The 23386-nt window shown below is 43.4% G+C and overlaps 1 protein-coding gene across 3 annotated transcripts in view; it reads right to left on the bottom strand.

The window, feature by feature from the left end:
- Positions 1–22870, bottom strand: part of SMAD2 (SMAD family member 2) — a 62913-nt gene extending 40043 nt beyond the window's left edge. For 2 of the 3 annotated variants that reach the window (XM_064439293.1, XM_064439295.1), the window contains exons 1-2: positions 22781–22869; positions 8260–8552 (exon numbers count right to left, since the gene is read on the bottom strand). In XM_064439293.1, coding sequence (XP_064295363.1) covers positions 8260–8495 — 236 coding nt within the window. In that variant the 5' untranslated portion in view covers positions 8496–8552; positions 22781–22869. Of the gene's footprint in view, positions 1–8259; positions 8553–22780 lie in introns of all 3 variants that reach the window. The other variant, XM_064439294.1, reaches the window with a different exon arrangement.
- Between the last annotated feature and the right edge of the window lie 516 nt (positions 22871–23386).

Raw genomic sequence — 23386 nt, 5'->3', positions numbered from 1 at the left:
TCCCCCTGCAGTGCTGTGTCCAGCTCTGCGATCCTCAGCACAGGACAGACATGGACCTGTTGGAGCAGGTCCAGAGGAGGGCCACGAAAATGATCGTAGGGATGAAACACCTCTGCTATAAGGAAAGGCTGAGAGTTGGAGTTCTTCAGCTTGGAGAAGAGAAGGCTGCAGGGAGACCTTATTGCAGCCTTTCAGTACTTAAAGGGGGCTTCTAAGAAAGATGTAGACAAACTTTTTAGCAGGGCCTGTAGCAACAGGACAAGGGGTAATGGTTTTAAAGTAAAAGAGGGTAGATTCAGACTAGAGAGAAAGAAGAAATTTTTTATGCTGAGGATGGCAAAACACTGGCCCAGGTTGCCCAGAATGGTGGTCGATGCCCCGTCCTTGGAAACACTCAAGGTCAGGTTGTACGGGGTTCTGAGCCCAAAAAACAACAGCAGGATTTGAGCCCCTCTCATTATCTCTCACTTAAGTCAGAATTGGAAGACTGCAGAAAACAAAGCAAAAATAAGCTTCTGAAAATCAGGAAACATAGCACAGGGATGCTATCCTCATGTTAGGCAAGAAGGACAGAGGGCACATATAAGACTACATTTTCTATGTACTGTTAAGCAAGAAAAAAATTTTTTTTCAGATAATACCTTCTAAAACTCTAATGGCATAGCAGGCTGGAAAGCAAGGGTTGGACAGAAGTATTAGCCTTCTCTCTGCACTGGAAGCAACTGCTGCATTCCGCCCAAGACTAAAGCACTTGCATGATACTAGCACCCCAGCAAAAAAATCTCTGAATTGGGGTTTAAGGAAGTTAGTCTTAAAGGCTTACTTCAGCACCAGTAATCTGCCAGATCGCTTTTTCCATCAACATCGCTTTGCTTTTGCACTGTAGTTTCCTCTAACATAAAGCAGTAAATATTTGCCGCCTCTGCAGAAACTCAGGACCTCCCATTAAAGCTAACATTCAAGTGTGAAGTACTGTTCCACACATAGTATCAAAACCAAGTTTACATAATAACTGTAACATAACTACTACTACTAACATCAACAAAAAATTTTATCTGTTCAAGAAGAAAGTTTAAGTTATCAACCAGGAAGTTGTCTGATGCCATATCAAGCCCTTCTACAGTACTGAGATGAGTACACAAACATCTGGAAAGAAAAAAAAGAGGCACAGTGTTATAAATGCATCTTTTAGCTGCCCCCTTCCTCCCAGCTACAAATAGCCTTTGTCAGGGCATGCACGAATGCTACATTCACTATGCAAAGCTAATACGAAAGCTACAGATGCTGAGACTGATGGGAGGCACCTATCTCTTTATCCTCCTGCATATACTGGAAAAAAAAGTGCACCTATGCATTGAGTAATCTCATACACCTCCGTTCAGCATTGTGTTGTGCAGACTGTGTCAGCAGCAGAACAGGGAAACTGCCACTGATGAGATACAGCAGTGCTCTATGGGTTCAACATCAGGTAAGTGGAAGCACAGTGCAAGATGGAATCTTCCAGGGAAGAATGAATGGGTTATGGCATGCAACAAACGAGGACTACAGCTGTACCTGGGGAGTACTCCATATAGGCAGGTCATCTCCATTACTCCTTCATAAAAGATAAGGCCCTAATACAGTTGTCACATTACCCAAATGCTGGCATGGAAGCAGAGTTCAACATGTGATAAGGATGTACCCAGGTACAGCTCAGGAAGGACACAGTTCTGCATTAGTTTTTAGATATGGATGCTCTAGAGGAACATAAGACATCACAAAGGAGTCTAAACACAGTGCTTCCCTTCCCCTAACTTTTTTTTTTATTTTAAAAATATAGGAGCTACAATAGCTCAGGTCAACATTATCCCAAACCTACTCCAATTAAGCTCTATTAGTTGTACATTATCAGGCATTTTACAAAAGCAACCACATTTTGCTAAGTGTTATTTAAAAGAAGCAAGAAGAAAGCACGAAGCATATCTAGTCTCTTTTTAGGACAGAAAAGCCACACAGCTGATCACACCAAAATACTGGGACACAAACTAGTGATTTTGTTTCCCTACTTTGAAATCCAATACTCAGTACTGTCACCAGTGAAATTACTTTTTAAATAATGAAGATAGAGTATGAATATGCCAGTTGACTATTTACTACATGGCACGGTTTGGTTTGTTAAAGGCTTGGATTTTAGCTAGTTACAAAGTATTTATTTCAACAGAACAATGCACACTAATAAGGAAGAAACTGCTCCGTTAGAAGATTACTTATATAAATGGATACTCATGCTCTGTTTCTTCACCGACTGCTTCTTGCGCTCCATTTGTGTCAAAACTGCAAGGGAGAGCATAAAGTCAGGATCTTAAATTCTACCAAATTCATTACATATTTTAGAAAAGTGAACTCGTGTGCCAGCATTCAGTTTCAGGATACACAGGGACTATACGATTAGAATCCCACTGGCTTGCTGGGAGGATTCAACAAGATAACTACAAATTACTTGGAGGGCTAGTGACAAAAGGACCTCTGTACTTATTTAGCCTCTGCTCTAGATTACTGACCCACTTATGAAGAGCTAAGCATCCCTGCTGTGCAATGCCAACACCCACTCCATCTGCTCCTGCTTTCTCAGAAGCTCTATTAGTCCGCATAAGAAACTGTGTTAATTACCACATAAGCAGCTTTTGCATAGTACACACAATATCAGCAGTATCAGCCTCACTTAGTATGTGTCACCTTAACAGTGCAGAAACAGAACAATCCTCATCACAGCAGGATTACCAATGGCATAAAGTATATGCAGATTTCTGAAGAGACAATGTAGTTCAACTTTTGTCCAAGCTGCTCTCAGTTTTGAGAAAAGCCTGTAGGCGTTTAGCTGTTTTAGGCTTCAATGATTGTTCTGGTTTTGGCTGAGAAGGGGTTAATTCTCCTCACTGTGGGGGTCGGCTACCTTTTCCAGCTTCCCCGCTCTGCCGCGTGTCGGGGGGGGGGGGCTGGGAGGGGCAGGGCCAGATTAAACGAGAAATAGTTCATGCAGTAGGCCTTGGGCCAGTCCAGGCAGGACAAGATGTAAAAAATGTGCTCTATACTGCAGCCGGGGAGAATGGCCCTACCTGGAGCCTCTGGCAGAAAGCACATGGGGAGACCTGAGGTCGACCCCTAGGGTTTTGGAGTCGGGGATACAGAGGGTCCGAAGCCCGCTATACTCCAACTGAAAAAGAGCTATTGGCAGCATATGAAGGGGTTCAAGCTGCTTCAGAAGTGGTTGGTACTGAAGCACAGCTGCTCCTGGCACCCCGACTGCCAGTGCTGGGCTGGATGTTCAAAGGAAACATCCCCTCTACACACCATGCAACTGATGCTATGTGGAGTAAATGGGTTGCACTGATCACCCAGCGGGCTCGAGTAGGAAACACCAGTCGCCCAGGAATCTTGGAAGTGATTATGGACTGGCCAGAAGGCAAAGATTTTGGATTATCACCAGAGGAGGAGGTGACACGTGCTGAAGAAGCCCCACTGTATAACAAACTGCCAGAAAAGGAGAAGCAGTATGCCCTGTTTACTGATGGGTCCTGTCGCCTTGTGGGAAAGCATTGGAGATGGAAGGCTGCTGTATGGAGTCCTACAAGACAAGTAGCAGAAACTGCTGAAGGAGAAGGTGAATCGAGCCAGTTTGCAGAGGTAAAGGCCATCCAGCTGGCCTTAGACATTGCTGAACGGGAAAAGTGGCCAGTGCTCTATCTTTATACTGACTCCTGGATGGTGGCAAATGCCCTGTGGGCGTGGTTACAGCAGTGGAAGCAAAGCAACTGGCAGCGCAGAGGCAAACCCATCTGGGCCATCACACTGTGGCAAGATATTGCTGCCCAGGTAGAGAACCTGGTTGTAAAGGTACGGCATGTGGATGCTCACGTCCCCAAGAGTCGGGCCACTGAAGAACATTGGAACAACCAGCAGGTGGATCAGGCTGCTAAGATTGAAGTGGCTGAGGTGGATCTGGACTGGCAACAGAAGGGTGAACTATTTCTAGCTCGGTTGGCCCATGACACCTCAGGCCATCAAGGGAGAGATGCAACATACAGGTGGGCTCGTGATCAAGGGGTGGACTTGACCATGGATGTTATTACACGGGTTATCCACGAATGTGAAACATGCACTGCAATCAAGCAAGCGAAGCAGGTAAAGCCTCTGTGGTATGGGGGACGATGGCTGAAATATAAATATGGGGAGGCCTGGCAAATTGACTATATCACTCTCCCACAAACCCACCAAGGCAAGCGCCATGTGCTTACAATGGTAGAAACAACGACTGGCTGGCTGGAAACATATCCTGTCCCCCATGCCACTGTCCGGAACACCATCCTGGGTCTCAAAAAACAAGTCCTGGGGCGACATGGCACCCCAGAGAGAATTGAGTCAGACTATGGGACTCATTTCCGAAGTAACCTCATAGACACCTGGGCCAAAGAGCATGGCATTGATTGGGTGTATCACATCCCCTATCATGCACCAGCCTCTGGGAAAATCCAACGATACAATGGACTGTTAAAGGCTACACTGAGAGCAATGGGGGGTGGAACATTCAAGCACTGGGATACACATTTAGCAAAAGCCACGTGGTTAGTCAACACGAGGGGATCTGCCAACCGAGCTGGCCCTGCCCAGTCAGAAATCCTACATACTGTGGAAGGGGATAGAGTTCCTGTAGTGCACGTGAAAACTATGCTGGGCAAAACAGTCTGGGTTCTTCCTGCCTCAGGCAAAGGCAAACCCATTCGTGGGATTGCTTTTGCTCGAGGACCTGGGTGCACTTGGGGGTGATGCGGGAGGATGGAGGAGTCTGATGTGTGCCTCAAGGGGATTTGATTTTGGGCAAAAACAGTCAATGAACTGAATGGCACAATGCAAACTGCTATATAATATTGTGTGTCACCTCTGTGTTGTATCAATGATATCAGAGTACGAGCCTCCCAACCCATGGAAGATAAACTGTGAAACAAGCAAAGTGCAGCAGTGATGGAACGATGACTGACTCGGTATGCAGCAACCCAACGCCACACACACCATCTCTCCCTCCCTGAAAGCCTGATACGGCAGATGGAGCCCAGAGTCCTGGACTGGGTGAACTCAACGGACATTTTAATGGACATTTTACAGGGAAGGTCCATGAACTAAGGGAATGTCGTCTGTGTATTATGTTAAAGGATGGGAAGGGGAGGGGTGGTGGTTGGTATGGTTGTATTGCATCGTATGGGACCTGGGCATGGTGTAAATGGTATGGAATAAGGGGTGGAGAATGTGCTGGTTTTGTGGGGGTCAGCTACCTTTCCAGCTTCCCGAGTGTGTGGCGGGGGGGGGGGGCTGGGAGGGGCAGAGCCGTGGTGGGGGCGGCTGACCCCGACTGGCCAATGGCATGTTCATTCCATACCATGTGATACCATGACCAGTATATTGAGGGGGGGCAGTTTGTGGCTCAGGAGCGGCGCAGCGTTGGGTCGGCGGGCGGTGAGCGGCTGCGTCGCGTGCGGTTTGTTTCGGCGGTTCGTCCCCCCCCTCCCCTCCCTTCCCCCCTCCCCCGGGGCTTTGCGCCTCTCGTTGTTCTCCTTTACATTGCATTTCTGTTGTTGTTTCTTTTAATTTTAATTATTAAACTGTTCTTATCCCAACCCACGAGCGTTACCCTTCTGATTCTCTCCCCTATGTACCGGTGGGGGAGTGAGCGAGCGACTGTGTGGGGCTGAGCTGCTGGCTAAACCACGACAATGATGAAAAAGTATACTAGAGTTAAGTACTGGATCAAACTCTCTGGAAATCTCCAAGGGGACCAGAAACTTCTGTAGAGGGAATAACACAACAGTTGCAAACAGAAGCATCCCACAACACATGTTAATATTTACAGTGAGTTAAACAGTATTAGTAATTAAATCTAATGCTAGCAAAAAAAAAAACAAAACAAACACAAAAAACCCTCCACAAGCAGAATAACATTTGGAAAGTTAGCCCAGCTGACACATCAGAACTGCATCTCAACAGCTTAGTGCCTCAAACTTCCTGCTGACTAGGAAGAAAAAATTTGTTTGAAATTCAGCATTTTATTATTTATCCCTGCTGATGCATAGATCTTTAAGACATTCATTAAAGTGGGTCTCAAGCAGCAGTTTCATTAACTTACTAAATCCAAGAACAAGAATCTCTAGAAGTCATTACAATACTGAGTTGACATTTATTCTTTCTTGGGAACCCAGACTACTGCTGTCAAAGTGAAATAATATCAACAGTCCAAAATCCAACTATGAAACTCAAGAATTCCGTACAGCACTGCTGGCAACCCTGATATCATCTTGCCCCTTCATACCAAAGCCATGTCTTAGTTTAAAATTAAACCTTGTATAATAGCCAGCACTGCTTGAAGGGTTCTAGCTACCAGCTTGCTCCTGAGGTAGTCAAGAAAAGTAAAACCTAGGTCCAGTCCTTTTTACAGCTGACTGGAGGATGGATGAGAACAGTACATCACAGCCCAGCAAGAGCTGCTGGTCACAACATGGAGGCTCTATAGAGTATAACAGAGCTTCCTATTCTGTTTTAAAGAATTAGGTACTATGACTACTTTAACACAAAAGGTCATGCAAGCAGGAGATACTCAAATACAGACAACATGTAGACTAGGAAAACAATGATATTAGCATACTGTTTGTATCTATCATTTGCAAAATTAAATTTAGACAGTTTTTCTTCTTAAGTGGCAATATTTGCTGCCCCAGCACCCCTACAGGAGAGCTCCAAGAAGTCTAAAAGCTCTTAAAGTTAGATACACATTTTATATCAAGTGCATGGCACACTTAGCTTCTGTCATATGAAATGCCTTCTAATTAAGCATTTTGCCTGTCATGGTAAAGACTTGCTAAATACAAAGAGTCATCTCATGTCAAGTCAAGAAATCTATATCCCTACAGGTTTCCCTCTTAGTCTACTGATACACACTAAGCCAAGAAAGTGCTAACATTTTATTTCTGATTGTTTTCCAGCTGGCAAAAGGAAGAAAGCAGAAGGGAAAACCAGAGAATTTTGGGACTACTCTAGGGAATAAAACACAAGCAGAGGGCAGCATTAGAGACAAATTTGTGAACAGAAAAGAGAGAACAGAATTAAAGTAGTCATTCATTCAGAGCATACTCATGGTTTTCCCAGAAAGCTGTGTCAAATCTAAAAGAGAATGCTAAAACCATTATCAAATAACACCTATAACACATTTTATATATGGAAATAATTACTGACACCAGCCAGATCTAGCTTGCGCTATATTAATACAAAGTTTAAAAGTAGCTGGGATGAATGTGCTAATACAGAAATTAAGGTCATAAACCAGATGCAGTTCATCTCCCCTAAAAATTATCTTAAGCTTCGAGGGGCTAAGTGCCCAAAATATTCCTGTGCTGCAAGATCTTCTAATGTTTTAATAGAAAAACACACCTGTGATGTGACTTGATACTTATGTCGCACAGAATGAGCTTACACATGCGCCTTAGTGGGACTTCTGTACAGCGTGAATCGAGAACAGACTGTGTTATACTTACAAACATAACCCTTGCCTCTTGCACAGCAGTTGCTATGAATTAAGTTGAGAAAGTCAAAGGGGTAGAATGCAAGTTGTTCACCTAAATGTATATAAGTATTAGGAGCAGAAGAGCAGTTCTAGAAATATTCCAAGTTATTAAATAAAAAGAACTTTCATTAACCAATAACAAATAATAATTACAATAAATAAACTGGTCTTCAGACAACCTGCCTCCAAAGATAAAATTTCCCTTCAAAAAGGGAGAATGGATGCAGCTTCTACAACTTAAATGAAACTACCATATACGACTGAAAAGAATTAGATGACTGAAGTGTTGACCAAGGAAAAACTAGTCTTTTTTTTCTTAAAGTGGAAGTGTAGGTTCAAGTATGCCCCCCAATTATAGACAGGGTTATTAAATAAAAGCATAAGGCAGTGCTACAAACTAAGAGCTGTGCTAGGCACCACCAGAATACATATAAATCAGAATCTATGTAGTAATGAAAATTGAAATGTAAAGCTATTACTAGAAATGGTGACTTTACAAAACACGATTCAGTTGTGAGCAAGCACTATGTAAAACCAAAAGAGGTTTTAAAGAATTTTTAAAGAATCAAAAGCACGCAACTGATTTTTTTAATAATTTGTTCACAGGATAGCCTAAACATCCATTTAGCCATTTCTTAAGTGGTTGTAACAATTTCAAACACAACAGCACTTACCTTGGTATTGTCACACATTTTGTATTGCAATTCTGAGTGGTAATTGCCTTCTCAAGCTCATCCAGCTGTCCTGTTTTCTTTAGCTTCTTGACCAAGCTTTTCACTGCTTTTTCACACCACTTCTCCTCCTGGCCATTCTGCTCACCACCACCAGCCCCTCCAGAGCCACCAGCAGATTTTTTCCACCCCAGAAGTCTCTTTACAACTGGTGGAGTGAATGGCAATATGGATGACATGACTTTCACCAGACAGAACACTCAGCAAGGAATAAATTAGAGATTCCTGTCCGATCCCTAGAAACACAAACCAGAACAGACACATTAGCACTGAGGTTTCACATGAAACAAATATCTTGCTTAGGACTTTTCATTACCAAATGCCATAGAACACTGCCCCCCAAAACAAGTCAGGTAATAGTCCAGAAGTAGTCTGCATCACAGTTAAGGTAGTTTATTGATGAAGTCAAAATGCAAGTCTGCTGCAGACTCTTCAATGGTTAGTGCAGACTAAGGTTACTGTTGAGTTAGACATTTAATTTTTACTCAAACCTTTCCTGGCTAAAGTTAACTCCAGAAAATACAGATGTTACCTTGAGTCTAGCTTTGCACCTAGGCTGGCTGGTTTTAGTAATTCATTAAAATTTTCCACAAGTGCTTGACAAATTGCATACACATATATGCATGTTCTGCCCGTCTCCAAATTAATATGGCAACCAAAATTGTGTTTGGAATGTCATTTAGTCATTACAGCTTTGTGCTGGTTTTGGCTGAGAAGGGGTTAATTCTCCTCACTGTGGGGGTCGGGTACCTTTCCAGCTTCCCACACTCTGCCATGTGGCAGGGGGCTGGGAGGGGTGAGGCCACGGCAGGGGCGGCTGACCCCGACTGGCCAATGGCATGTTCATTCCATACCATGTGACACCATGACCAGTATATGAAGGGGGGAGTTGTGACTCAGGGAGGTGTGGTGTTGGGTTCATTGTGCCATGTGTGGTTTGTTTTGGTGGTAATTCCCCCTCCTCCCCCCACCCCTGGGTTTTGCGCTTCTCGTTGTTTTCTTTTACATTGCATTTTTGTTGTTTTCTTTTATTTTAATTATTGAATTGTTCTTATCTCAACCCATGAGTGTTGCCCTTCTGATTCCCTCCCCCATCTACCGGTGGGGGAGTGAGCAAGCGACTGTGTGGGGCTGAGCTGCCGGCTAAACCACGACAGTATTTTTTGGTGCCCAACGTGGGGCTCAAGGGTTGGAGATGATAACAGCTGCTGGTCACAGCACCATGTTGTCCTTTTTGCAGTTGGTGTTAAAGAAAGATTGGTGTTGGTTTGTTTACTCTGCTGTGATTAGTAACATTTTGCCTATGAGATTTGTTATGCAAACACTTGTTTTCAGCTTTATCTGGTATTTGGGGCTTTTGCTGGAACCATTACTGTACTTTGGATACCACCTTGTTGAGGCAATTACCAATTATACCTCCTCCTCTGAGAGATTTTATATGGAGGAAATACAGAATAGTACCTTTGCAACTTTGTTCTATGATGTCTCTGCCTCTATTACAACAACCTTTTTGTATCTTGAACATCCTTGGGTGGTTAAGATATACTTATTGTTAGTTTTTGGGCATGTTGTTTTGGTTTTGACTAAGCAACTTAAGAATATCACCCAGAAATCTGCCCCAAGGCTTGATAGTTACGAGTGGCAGGGCATGTGGGATAGCATGGGCAAATACCTAGGGCAGTGGGCACCCCCAGTGTTTTGGAGTTTCACCCCTGAACAAGTGCAGAATCCTGAAAAACTAGTAGAATGTTTGGAGAAAGTATGTTGTTACGCTGGGAACTCCAGTGAGACACAGATAACTGCAACGTGTTGGGGCCTGGCCCATGCATACTGAGCCCTATGCAACAGTATTCAGTGCTCCCAAGGGGAAGAGAATGTCTCTGGATTGAGAAGCAAAGTGACAGGCACTGCGGCCACCCAAACCCTCCAAGGCAAGGAAGCACCATGTGCTTACAATGGTAGAAACAACGACTGGCTGGCTGGAAACATATCCTGTCCCCCATGCCACTGTCCGGAACACCATCCTGGGTCTCAAAAAACAAGTCCTGGGGTGACATGGCACCCCAGAGAGAATTGAGTCAGACAATGGGACTCATTTCCGAAATAACCTCATAGACACCTGGGCCAAAGAGCATGGCACTGAGTGGGTGTATCACATCCCCTATCATGCACCAGCCTCTGGGAAAATCCAACGATACAATGGACTGTTAAAGACTACACTGAGAGCAATGGGGGGTGGAACATTCAAGCACTGGGATACACATTTAGCAAAAGCCACGTGGTTAGTCAACACGAGGGGATCTGCCAACCGAGCTGGCCCTGCCCAGTCAGAAATCCTACATACTTTGGAAGGGGATAGAGTCCCTGTAGTGCACGCAAAAAGTATGCTGGGCAAAACAGTCTGGATTCTTCCTGCCTCAGGCAAAGGCAAACCCATTCGTGGGATTGCTTTTGCTCGAGGACCTGGGTGCACTTGGTAGGTGATGCGGGAGGATGGAGGAGTCTGATGTGTGCCTCAAGGGGATTTGATTTTGGGCAAAAACAGTCAATGAACTGAATGGCACAATGCAAACTGCTATATAATATTGTGTGTCACCTCTGTGTTGTATCAATGATATCAGAGTACGAGCCTCCCAACCCATGGAAGATAAACTGTGAAACAAGCAAAGTGCAGCAGTGATGGAATGATGACTGACTCAGTATGCAGCAACCCAACGCCACACACACCATCTCTCCCACCTTTAAAGACTGATACGGCAGATGGAGCCCAGAGTCCTGGACTGGGTGAACTCAAAGGACATTTTAATGGACGTTTTACAGGGAAGGTCCATGAACTAAGGGAATGATGTCTGTGTATTATGTTAAAGGATGGGAAGGGGAGGGGTGGTGGTTGGTACGGTTGTATTGCATCGTATGGGACCTGGGCATGGTGTAAATGGTATGGAATAAGGGGTGGAGAATGTGCTGGTTTTGGCTGAGAAGGGGTTAATTCTCCTCAGTGTGGTGCCTGTGGCAGTTCATCTACCTTTCCAGCTTCCCACGCTCTGCCTCATCAGCAGGAGGCTGGGAGGGGCGGGGCCACAGCTGGGGCAGCTGTCCCTGACTGGCCAATGGCATGTTCATTCCATACCATGTGATACCATGGCCAGTATATTAAGAGGGGGCAGTTCTGCAGCTCTAGGAGGCACGGTGTCAGGTTGGCAGGCGGTCAAACAGCTGCATCTCATGCAGTTTGTTTCAGTGGTTCATCCCCCCTTCTCCCTTCCCCCCCCCAGGGTTTTGCACCTCTCATTTTCCTTTTCCATTGCATTTTTGTTGTGTTGGGGGTTTTTAAAATTATTTTAATTATTAAACTGTTCTTATCCCAACCCATGAGCGTTACCCTTCTGATTCTCTCCCCCATCCCACTAGTGGGGGAGTGAGCAAGCAACTGTGTGGGGCTGAGTTGCCAGCTAAACCATGACAAGCTTGATAGACGTCTTCCAACAGACAGCCACTTCACAAGACCTTCTCAATTTGTTTGTCATGTTTTAAATAACTACCAAGTTTTGTTCCACTAGGGACACCCATTTGAAATTTACTGCAAAGTTTGGTAATAAGCTTATTCCCATCTTTCAATCTAGAGTTCAATGGCCTACAGAGGAGGAATCTTCTCAACTGGCAGTTCTTAAAATCAAACCTTTCAATATTCATTAATGGGTATTTAAAAATCTTAGTTTGCAGGCACCTGAGTAATAGAACTGTTTTCAATATTGATAGCTTTTCATTATCAGCTACCTAATCAGGATGTTTATATAAAGTAAAAGATTAGAAGGTATGCTGAAACTTGGACTATGTTTACCATTCACTGCAATTTGCACCTCAAGTCATTTAAAAGAGAAATGTAGACAAAACATCTTGGTTTTGCAGCTTCTATTAGGCTAGGTTTCAGTATTAAAGCATCAGCTTCAAACCAACCGTATTATTTCAGGCAGACAGCTGTTAGAAAGTGCTTGAGGACACAACGGTCCTACGAATAGAAGTATGGCATTCAAGTAAAAACCAACCTTATTTCCAGGCAGCAAATGGGTATTTGAACTCCAGAGAGTTACCATATTTCCAAGCTGTATAAGTTAGTTCAGTCAGCTGAAAATACCTTGTTATGGCTAAGAGCTAATGCTACATTCAGGCTACTCAAATTGAGCTTTCAAGGCAGCTTACGTGCCTCTCCCTCCTGTACAGATGCATGCTTCACTTCTATCCAAAATATACTAGCTTAGTCTTATTGACATTTCCCATCTGCAAAACAGGATGGCTGATTTGGAATGCTTCAGGATACAGTGTTCACAGCTAATTTATGCCTCGTCGTATCTTTGCTGTTTCAGTGAGGACCAACATGTCAACCAACACTAGATTATATTCTACAGGTAACTTTAAATCATAACTTTTCAACTTCCACAGAACAGAATATTCAGTAGGAATGACATTTCAGTTTCAACTAAATTATACCTCCATACACCAGCTTCTGAGAGCACCTAAAAATATGACTGAAGCAAGAATTGTAGTTTTCTGGGATCAAGAGACAGAGGTTCCAATGAACAGGGACTCAAGATTAACGCTGGTAACTTTATGCAAGTGATTCAAAATAATCAATCCTAAATTAAAGACTCACAGAATAGTTTGGGTTGGAAGGGACCTTTAAAAATCATCTAGTCTGACCCCCCTGCCATAGGCAGGGACATCTTTCACTAGATCGACTTGCTCAAAGCCCCATCCAACCTGATTTTCAACACCTCCAATGATGGGGCATCTACAACTTCCCTGGGCAATCTGTTCCAGTGCCTCACCACCCTCACAGTAAAGAATTTCTTCCTAATATCCAATCTAAATCTACTCTCTTTCAGTTTAAAACCATTGTCCCTTGTCCTGTCAGTAGAGGCCTTGGTAAAAAGTCAAAGCATTCATTTTCACACAAGACTATAATAAGAAAAGAACTTTTATTCTTTCAATAACGTGAAATTATTACAGCATTGTCTCTAATTATTGAATTGCCTCAAATTATTTCAGAACACAGGTTTTGCAGCCTGCAAAAGCATTGCACTGAAGCCCTGGCTGCACCAAACACAAGAAAAATAAATTCAATATCCAACATTGTCAAATTAAACACTGAATAGGACACTCGGGGCATTGTTTCATAGGGAGCCAAGCCAATGCGACAGCTTCCTGCCGCAGGAAGCCCAGGGCTCCTTCATTTCTTTCCTGTGGCACCACCACCTCGGCACCAGTGCCGATACCTTTCCACAAAGACTCAGCTAAATAACCAAGTAAAAACCTGATCAAGTGTTTGTTTTTTGGTTTTTTTTGCTGAGTTAGTTCTCTTCCAGGTTAACAAGTTGCACCAGCTCACACAAGGTACCGTAAGTACTCACACTGGTGTCAGGTGGGTTACAGGAACGTGGATGGAGGACTCTAGCCCCAGCAGCAGTGTTAACACTGACTGCATCGCTGGAAATGCAACCCGGTCCATGTACTTCAATTTAGATCATTTATTTTGGTGGCAAAGCCAAATTAAGCAGTCTTACTCCCCTTTCCACATGTTCTGAACTGTTCACAGGAGTGAAATATATTAGACCCTTAATCCAATACACTGGGTAGCTCCAGAGATGAAACAGGAGGTTTGCATGGCCACTGCTGTTTTAAGAAACACTCACACTAGGTTTCTGAAACCAGGAACAGCAGACATTGTGACCTTTATAAAAAGACTTCAACATCTGAGCAAGGCCAACACCAGACATTTCAGAGGCATACACAATAAATTCGAAGATACCAAACCAAAGACGACAGCCTCTTTTGCTTTCAAAGATCACATTTCAAACACTAACAACTGATGGTGTAATATCTGAACATTAAATTCAGTGCTGACAGAGGCAACCACGTACCACTACCACTGCTTATCCACATGCCAATTCTTCTCCCGTTCATGGAGCTCACTGACACATCATATACATATTTCCTGTTCTTCAGCTTCCAATTTGACACCTTTCAATGCCCCAGAATACTCCTTTGATTGTCAGCCTTATGAAACACACACTTCAGTAGGGTCTCATTTACCACCAAGGTAAATTGCCTATTCTTCCAGGCCCTCTAAACATTCTCAATGCTTTTATCTAATTTTTCAGCTTTACGATATTCCTTGTGATGAGGTGTTCAATTTTGCAGTATTCTCTCCCTTAAGACATAACGCTGATCTATATATCATCATCTGTATTCACTGGTGCTTACTTTTTAAAAAAAAAAATATTTGCCTTTCTGCTTCAAATGCACATTGAGTGATTTAAGTCTTACAGCAGGAATCTAGAAACCCCATACATTTCAGTTTTTCTTTATATTTGAACCCTCATACTATTTTGACATACTCGGAGAAAGAAAAAAAAAGTCCTTTTCCCATTTCCAGAAGACTGTAAGCTCAGACCTAACTAATGAGAAATTTCCAGATATTATACTTAGTTTTAACCAGTTCCCTTACAGACGTGTGTTCATCCAGCTTCTATAGAAGCTGTCAGAAAGCACAGGTTGATCTGCTACCCCTGTGAAAGTTAGCCCTTTTTAAAATGCAAAAAATAATTTAAAAAACAAAAAACCCCAAAGGGACATACTTAAAAGAGTCCTTTATTACAATGATTATAGCAGCTTAGCAGCTATTTAAAAAAATAAAAAAACGTATACAACGGCTGCAGACTAAGAGTCTGGGAAGCTTAAACTACCTTCTTCCTTCTAGCTATTGTTTTGCCAGGAGTATCAATAAGAATTTCACTAAGTTATTCCAGTAATGGCCCCGTATCTTTCAAAGGTTGATCAGAGATAATGTGACACAAGTAGGACAGGACTTCATTCAGCTTAATACTGCAGCTGATTGCAATGAGTACTCACAGGAGAATATTTTGGCCAGCTTAATTTATGCAAAAGTGGCACTCTTCTCCAAGCCTAGAGGAGGCGCTGCAAAGTACAAGGCATGGTTTGGTTCAATTCTGAGTGATTTCCATGAACACAAATTATGCAAGGAAAAAGCAGCAATAAAGAAATTAATAAATACCCTACTGGGTCAGAAGAGTGCATCTAGCCTAGCGCTCCATCTCCAAAGGCAGCAAAAGGACATGCTACTCAAGGAAAGTACATGAACCTGGCTGTTTTATGTAGCCCGTTCACCTCAATTCTTCAGCATCTTAAACTGTTACACAGCAGCAAATTAAAGGCTACACTCCCACCTATTCCCTTTAGCAGCCATTTATGGACCTGTTGCCCACAAATTCATCGAACCACTTTTTGAACCCACCTCCACAACCTCTTGTGGCAGACAGCACCGGAGTTTAACTTCCCACTGTCTAAAGAAGGGCTTTTAGCTGTTTTAATTTGATCCCTTTCTAGTGTCAGAAAGTGCCCCTTGTTCTACCCACTGCAAGCTTTGCTGAAGAACTGTTTGTATTCATCTCATCCACAAGCTTCATGATTCTGTACATTTGAATCATGTCTCTCCCTCAAATAGAGGGCTATCAGCCTTTTGTCACAAAGAAAGTATCTGAACACAGCTCATACAGTTTAGGAAGCTCCTCTGGACAGATGCCAAGCCTGAAAGCTTTACTACTTCAATTAAATTACAAGTACTTGAAGACATTGCATGAGGACTGATCTAAAGACCACAGAAAAATTGTATCAGTCTATGGTCATCTTTTCCCTTATCTTTTTAGTCATAGTATCCTAAAGCTCTCAACATTATAATTAAAATAAAAAGTACAAAGACAGAAATCTACACCTCACGAGTAATTTGGATAGAAGGCAGACAGCACATGGTCTGCTGCTGAACATCTGGCAGGAGCTCAAATAAAAATGAGGAGCCCTACATTTGCGTTGGGTTTTATCTGTGTCCACCTAGACAGTCTCAGACACCATGTTTATACCAGTGGGTTTAAGAGTCACTCACTGTTGCAGCTCACTTTTGACCAGCAAATCCCATTTCAATTCAGCACCTGTAACTTTCACCTTCAAATTGATACAGTAATATAAGAAGTTTTGATCTTTGTTCCTAAAGAATCATCCTCTCGTACACTGTCAATGTTGACGCCAGCCTCTCACTAAAAATATTCCTCTAGGCTTTTTCCTTGTACACTTTTTCCATCCACATAAAGATATAGAATTATTTTTCCCCAAATGCACCCAGAAAATAATCTTTGCCAACACTGCAAGAAACATTTCCACATTGCTAAAATGGCCACAGATTAAATACAAGCTAAATATGCGATACGCCTGCTTCCCTGCAATATAGTTCTTGTGACTTCCTTGTAGTCTACAGCCAACCATCTCCAATAACAGTACCCATTTATGGCCTTTGCTTTTAAGGACCTTAAATGTGCTTTGCCATTGCACTCTGCACTGCCTCTCCCTTGCTCAACTCTTCCTACTGAGGCCCAAAAATCACAGCCCAAATCTAATCTTTTGCCTTCCTGCATACCATTCCCACTGTGACACACAAACATATCAGGACTCTGTGAGTAACTGCAGGGAGATTTTCAAGACCCCTTCTGAGCTCAACTGTAGTTGAGCTATTAGCATCAAGGCAGCAGTGTGATACAGAGCAGAAAACTGCCACTATTTTATCCCTTTCCATGTTCTCTGGATTGTGCCTTAAAACTGCAGCTTTTAATGCTCAAGGAGTACTTGCTCCCTTGCCCAGAGAGGTACGAGTGTTCCTGTAGATTGCTGGAACATAGGGAACACGTGCTGTTACTCCCAACAGACTAATACTGGAAAATTTACAAATTGCCTAACTTTGGTGGTATTTGTTTCATCTCTGCCCCCGTAGCATCTCTCTTACTCCATAGTTGGTCAGTGTCATAGTTGGCAACTTTTAAAGTCACAGTTTGAGTCATGTCTGCTATTATTCCATTCTACTGTGGTATTAAATATTAAGCCCGTGATCCCAGCAATAACTAAACATAAAAGATGAAGAAAACCTTAAGGGCAGCATGCTAGCAGACTAAAATCTTCAAGGGAAGTTTTCCTTTCCTGAGTGCCTGGAACATACTATAAACACACTGATGCTACCAAAAATATCAAGTGATTTCTGGCTAATTTATTCTAAAGCCTTATGCAACATATTTCATGTCAGTCTGCTTATTCATCTTAAACTTGAAATAAAGAAATCTGATCTCTCCTGGTTTTACTAGAAGTATTCTGGCTTAGAGGAACTTCCTTTGTGAGAGCTCTTCTGGAATAAACAGGACAGAGGTTAAGCTCCTAGGGAAAGAACATCGAGGAAAATAAGTTGTGGCATTTGAGAGAGAGTCTACAAGTTCATTTCCTCCCTATTTTAATCCCATTTTTGTGGTTGTGGCTTTTGGTTTGTTTGGGTTTTTTTTAAAGGCGATTTTTTTTTTTTCATTAATCCTGGAATTTGGACAAGATTCTTTATCCATTACACCACCTGCACAATGTTTCAGATCTTTTAGAAGAGGATAGGAATATCCACCCTTTCCCTTCACATGCATCCCTGGGATTTTAGTGGCTTCACAATAAGGTAACATTAATTGAAGCACAGTCCATTTAAGGCAGCATCAAGATCTTACATTAGGCTAAACAGTATTGAGAGTTGAAGTTTTAAAGGGCATAGCTTATGCAGTACTGCCTCGTCGTGGTTCAGCCTCCTCTATTAAGACAAAGTCATTAAGACTCAGAGAAACAATAAAACAAGTGTTTCATCTTGCACTGAACAGAAGCAAAACAGAACTAATTTATGATCTGCTTCTGGATCCTTTAGGCTGTGTTACTCCAAACAAGGAGACAGCTTATTCTCAGCAGAATCTGAGAAAGTTTTCCCCAATGTTAATGATCTCAACTCACAGGAAACCTGAATCCTGTAAGTTCAAACTAAAATCAAAGCCAGTCTTTTCCCTCTCAGACAGAACATACTCTAGGTAAAGTACTTAGTAGAACAGACAAGAGAAGACATTTCACTACTTCTATTGCAAGCGCAACCCCTCCAAAAACAGCCTTTTGAGATTCCAGAAGGGCTAATTCTTTCTTCCCCTACAAATGCATATTATAGACACCTGATTTTGTCATACTGGAGAAGCTCAAACCTCCTGCCACATACACACTTTTCTGAAGAACCACCACATGAGAAAGTGAGATGGTGCCCATCCTTCCCTCCTCATATTCAGGTCAGAGTAGGACAGCTTCAAGTATTCCCTTACTGGTTTTTGAGTGTTTGGGGTTGTTTGCTTTTGGGAAGGTGGGGGCAGAGAGCTGTAGGAAGGGGAATTCAGCCCTATTGAACAATGCCCTCAGATCCACCCCCCAGTTCAGTTTTTCAGCCAATTAGGCCAGCAGTGGGGATTGATTCTAAAGAGCTCCCTTCCAAGGGGCTCCCATCTGGCCCGCTCACAGACCAAAGCTCCAAGAAAGAAAGCCAAGGTCCCGGTTCAGCTTTGACATGAGCTGACAAAGTTCAAGGCAGGCTGCTTGTGATCTGGGGGGACAGAAGTGAAGAAAATTCTTCCTCTGGGTCAGCTTTAGAATGAGGAATTTGTAACGTGCCTACATACAAACTCAATTTACACATTCATTTTTAAGTTTTATTATGGTCTAGTATTGCAGTGCATCTTGAAACTCTGCGTAACTGCATTATCTTTATACAGCTCGTTGAAAACAGAACTACCCACCTACTTTGAAAAGACTTTTTTCCTCTTGCTCATTTCATGAAGTTTGATTATCAGAATCAAATGAGAAAACTCATGTTTCTCATACACAGAACTAAAATAGGCATGATCACAATATTATGAAAGCTTCAGAAGCTGGATTTTTCTTCAATTACTAAGGGCTACTGCAAATTACAGATAAATGTAGTAATGAAAAGCTATATTGCTATTAGAAAATTAGCCCGCTGTATTAACACATGCATTCATAGCACACTAAAATTGCATGCAACTGGAGGCATGAGAAGAGATATTAATTTTACTGACCTTTGATTAGACTACTAATAGGACCAATGTATTTCAGCAACTCTCCTAGAACTACAGAAGAGGAAAATTACCACAACTGCGGTCAGTCAATCCACCTGTCTCTGCAAAGCAGTAAACTTCTTCCATGTACTTCATATTATGAACCTCACAGTATTGCTCCTTAAAACTAAAAGGCCTTAACAGCCCCACAAAAGCACCAAATAAGCACTCCAAACCACAGCAGTTCAAGCTCTTCCCACCTCATTTGTTTTGCTTAAAATTTTCTGTGTAACAGGAGTGTCAGTCTCATTATTTTAGGAAATAAATACTCCTGGGCTAAATTTGACAGGAATACTCACAGAACCGATTATCAGGTACCTAGGTACCTATTCCTGTTTTCATATGTATAGTTTAGCAGTTTCTCCACTTCATTAAACCATAAATAATTGTATTTAACAATTAGTTAATGGAAGTTCACTTTCAAAACAGGCCTAACAAATATTCTTCCAACAGGCCAGCCCCCCCCAACAAGCAGAGCTCACTGCAGTGAAGAGTGCCTTGTTAAGCTCATATTGCTCCAGTGTAATTAAATCAAGCTTGAGCCCCAGGCTAAACTGATAGACCCCCAGGAACTGCTCTCTCACAGTCTCTTCTTGGTCTTACTTCACACTATGGATGTCAAACACACATAAGGATAACAACATGTTATCTGGAATTAAGCCTTACTGTTCCTAACACAGTTTCTCTACTGGAAGCAGAGAGCAATGTTTAGGAAGGTTTTCTGCAGCAGCCAATTTCTTCTAGCCCAGAGACTATTGAACTCTCCATTCTATTACAGAAACCTAATCCCATCGCATGACCTGCGGCAATTCAGTTTAACAAGTCAACAATTACAAATATTTTGGCAAAGTAAGCTTAGGTATTGTTTGCCTCTCAGCACAGTTCACAACCAGTTTGTGGCTTTATGATAAGAGTCATTAAATCCAATCTGAAAAGCAGAATTTACAGCTCACTTAGCAAGTCAGGCCCATAAATGGATGCTTTTAATTACAGGGCATTTACATGCACAATCATTAAGGCAGCACTGAACACATTTGAAAACTCTAGAATACTTTTTATAATTAAAACTTTGCGTACTTTCTTTATAGAAACAAAACTTTGGAATTCTCTTCAGTCTCAAGCAGAGCTCAGATTCGTTGTTATCCAGAACCTCCTACAAAGCCTGTTCTCCCAGTACTTTTGTGGGAAAGGGATTAGAGAGATGGAAACAAGTTTTGTTTTTTAAAGTTGCTCTCAGAAGCAGAGATTTTTTTTGAGCTCCAATAAACTCAATTATATCAACAGGTGCTCAACACTTTTGAAAGATCAAGTGGAACAGGAAGACGGAAGAGAACCCAGGAGTGCCTTCCATTTGGAAAATCACTGTGTAATTCAAATTTATTTGATTTTGTTCACTAATATAGCTTCTGGGTGGAAGAAAAAAGATCAGTTGAGACCAATTTTTTTTAACCTCGTTTTTTCCAATTGTGTTGTTCTTTTTGTCAAACAGAACCTCAGGAAAAGTTGACAAATTCTTCTCCAAGATTATATTACACACACCCAGCTTCTTCCATAAATAAGACTGGACCTTCAAACACTTGTTTGTTTCAGTGACTGTCAGTGTAGTCCAAGTCTGACCCACACAACAACAGAACCAGGTTACTCTATTAAACATCCCAAGTTAAGTTAAGTTTAAACCAGCTTAAATGAGATCCTCCCTTTCCTCTTTTTGAAAGGCATTTGTAACTAATGCTATCTTTCATCATGATAGTGCTAAGCCAACAGGGGGAAAGGGGGGGAAAGGACTTCAAAAACCTCCCCTTCACTTACACGCTCATTCCCCTCTAGTTCACTAGTGTTTGTAAATGTTAAAGTTTTAAAGCTATGCCTCAGAACAAACACACACAAAAATAATCTACTCACACACCACACAAACTCCAACACCACGATAAAGCACAGGAAAGTCTAAACAGCAGCCTTGTTCTGCTAAGAGAAGCCTTTCACCTTAACAACAAGAAGGGTTGCTTGTTTTGGATTCCCACCCCCAGTCTGGAGAACAGAGCAAAAACTAATCCGTTTCTCACTACAGAATCCAGCCCCCACAGAAATAGTGTCACAAATCAGTCTGAAAGTACAGCTCTCTGGGCTAAGAGAGAAACACTTAAGAACAGGAAAAAACCTGCTGTTATGTGTGGTCTCCTAATAAGCTATCATTATAATCTTCTTGCTGCTCATTTACAACCATGAACTGTGATAACACAAGCTCTACACGCAACACACCAATTTCAGCATTCTCACTAATTCACTAGTTCACCAGCAGCATTTTCAGAAATCCTTGTTTGGTAAACCCAGTAAGCAAAACTTTTTCTTAATGCTATTGTTTGTAAAGTATTTGAAAAGAGCACAACACACATCCGGTTTATTTTTTTTTCCCCTCATCACAAACTGTGACAGATAACCAAAAAGACATGAGACTAGGCTACAATCTGAATTCCAGCTGTTCAATTCAACAGCTCTCCAAGACTATCACAAGGGCTCTTCACCCACCCACTTTTTTTTCCTTCTTAATTCTCCAGAGTGAAGACTAAAAGATCACGCTGTGTCACACTTTTTCTCTTCCCCTCCACCCCCCACAAAAAGAAAAAATTGCAACTAGAAACTCTACAACTCTGCAGTAACACCAACTACTCATACTTATCGCAACACTTCTCCCGTGTGCTTATCTAGGTAGATGAAGCACTTAAGAGATTATGTTTGTTTACATCTTACAATGCACGGGTAGCTACAGCATTAAACTAGCGCCACGAAGAAAACCATTAACTTCAATTCGCATGTAGGCAGCGTGTATTTCACATCCATTGCTCTGGATTGGGAGAGGAACAGACAAAAGGGCACTGGCTGAAGCGAAGCCTGCAATCCTAAACGCTTCTTTAAAACTTGCTCCTAACTTTCTTCGCCGCCAAGTTTTGCACACCTGATCACTGCAAGGGAAAAAAGACAGGGCAAAGGGGGGGGCGGGAGGAAAAACAGAACTTTCTGTTTCCCCCTCCCCTCGCCCCCCCCCATATATACACACGGGAGGGGGGACAAGCCGCCCCTCCCCACCCCTCATCCGGGGGGGACACAGCGGGAGGACACAGCGACACGCCCCCCCCCTTCCCCTCCCACAGACCCAGCGGGCAAGAGCTGTCTCCCGCCCCTCGCAGCCCCCCGCCGAGCCCCAGCCCGCCGCCACCGTCCCACCACAACAAAGGGGGAGACGGGCGGGCGTGGGGAGGCGTCCCCGTCCCCCACCGGGACCAGGCCTGCTCCGTGCGTCCCCCCGCCCAGGCCCGAACCAGCCCAGCCCGCACGCAGCCGACGGGGCTCCCCTTCCCGAGGAGCAGCCGCCCGGTAACCCCCATCCCCACGACACGACCAGGACCACCCGCCCAAACCACCTCAAAACCAACCTCTTCCTCAGCGAGCTGCGCGATCTCTCTCCTCCCTCAGCGCTGCCTGCCCCTGCACGACCGCCCCGCCCCCGGCGGTGGGCGGGGAGGCGTCCCATTGGCCCTACCGACCGTCACTTGAGGAACAGCGGCTAACGATTGGGTTTCGGGAGAGGAGTCCCGGCCCGCGCCGCCGATTGGCGCATTGAGCCGCCAATCGAGTGCCCGCGGCGGAAATAAAAAAAAATAATATGTGAAATTAAAAAAAAAAAACGCGAGGCAAAGGGAGCCGGAGCCGGGTGGGAGGTGCTGCGTACCCCGCCGCTCATTGGACGCGCCGGCTGTCACTCTGCGCCCCACGCACCCGCTAGGGACGGTTGATCAGGAAAGGAAGCGGGACGGCGGTTTGGGTGACCCGCAGGCGCGCAATCGCACTACCTAGCTTCGCGGACAGACCCCGTAACCTTCCGCGGAGGGCGCGGGTGGGACCTGAGAAAAAGTAGTGCGCGCCTTCCCGTCAGAAATTACGTCAGGCCCGGCACGGGGATACCTCGAGCGGCCAATAAAGCCACAACTAACTCGAAGCTTAAGTGCTCCTTGGGCAAGGGAGGATTAAACCTCTTCCCT

This window comes from Phalacrocorax carbo, chromosome Z (genome assembly GCF_963921805.1).
Source record: "Phalacrocorax carbo chromosome Z, bPhaCar2.1, whole genome shotgun sequence".
Lineage (NCBI taxonomy): Eukaryota > Metazoa > Chordata > Aves > Suliformes > Phalacrocoracidae > Phalacrocorax > Phalacrocorax carbo.
Note: the sequence above shows the minus strand (reverse complement) of the source record. Positions and strands in the feature narration are given on the sequence as shown.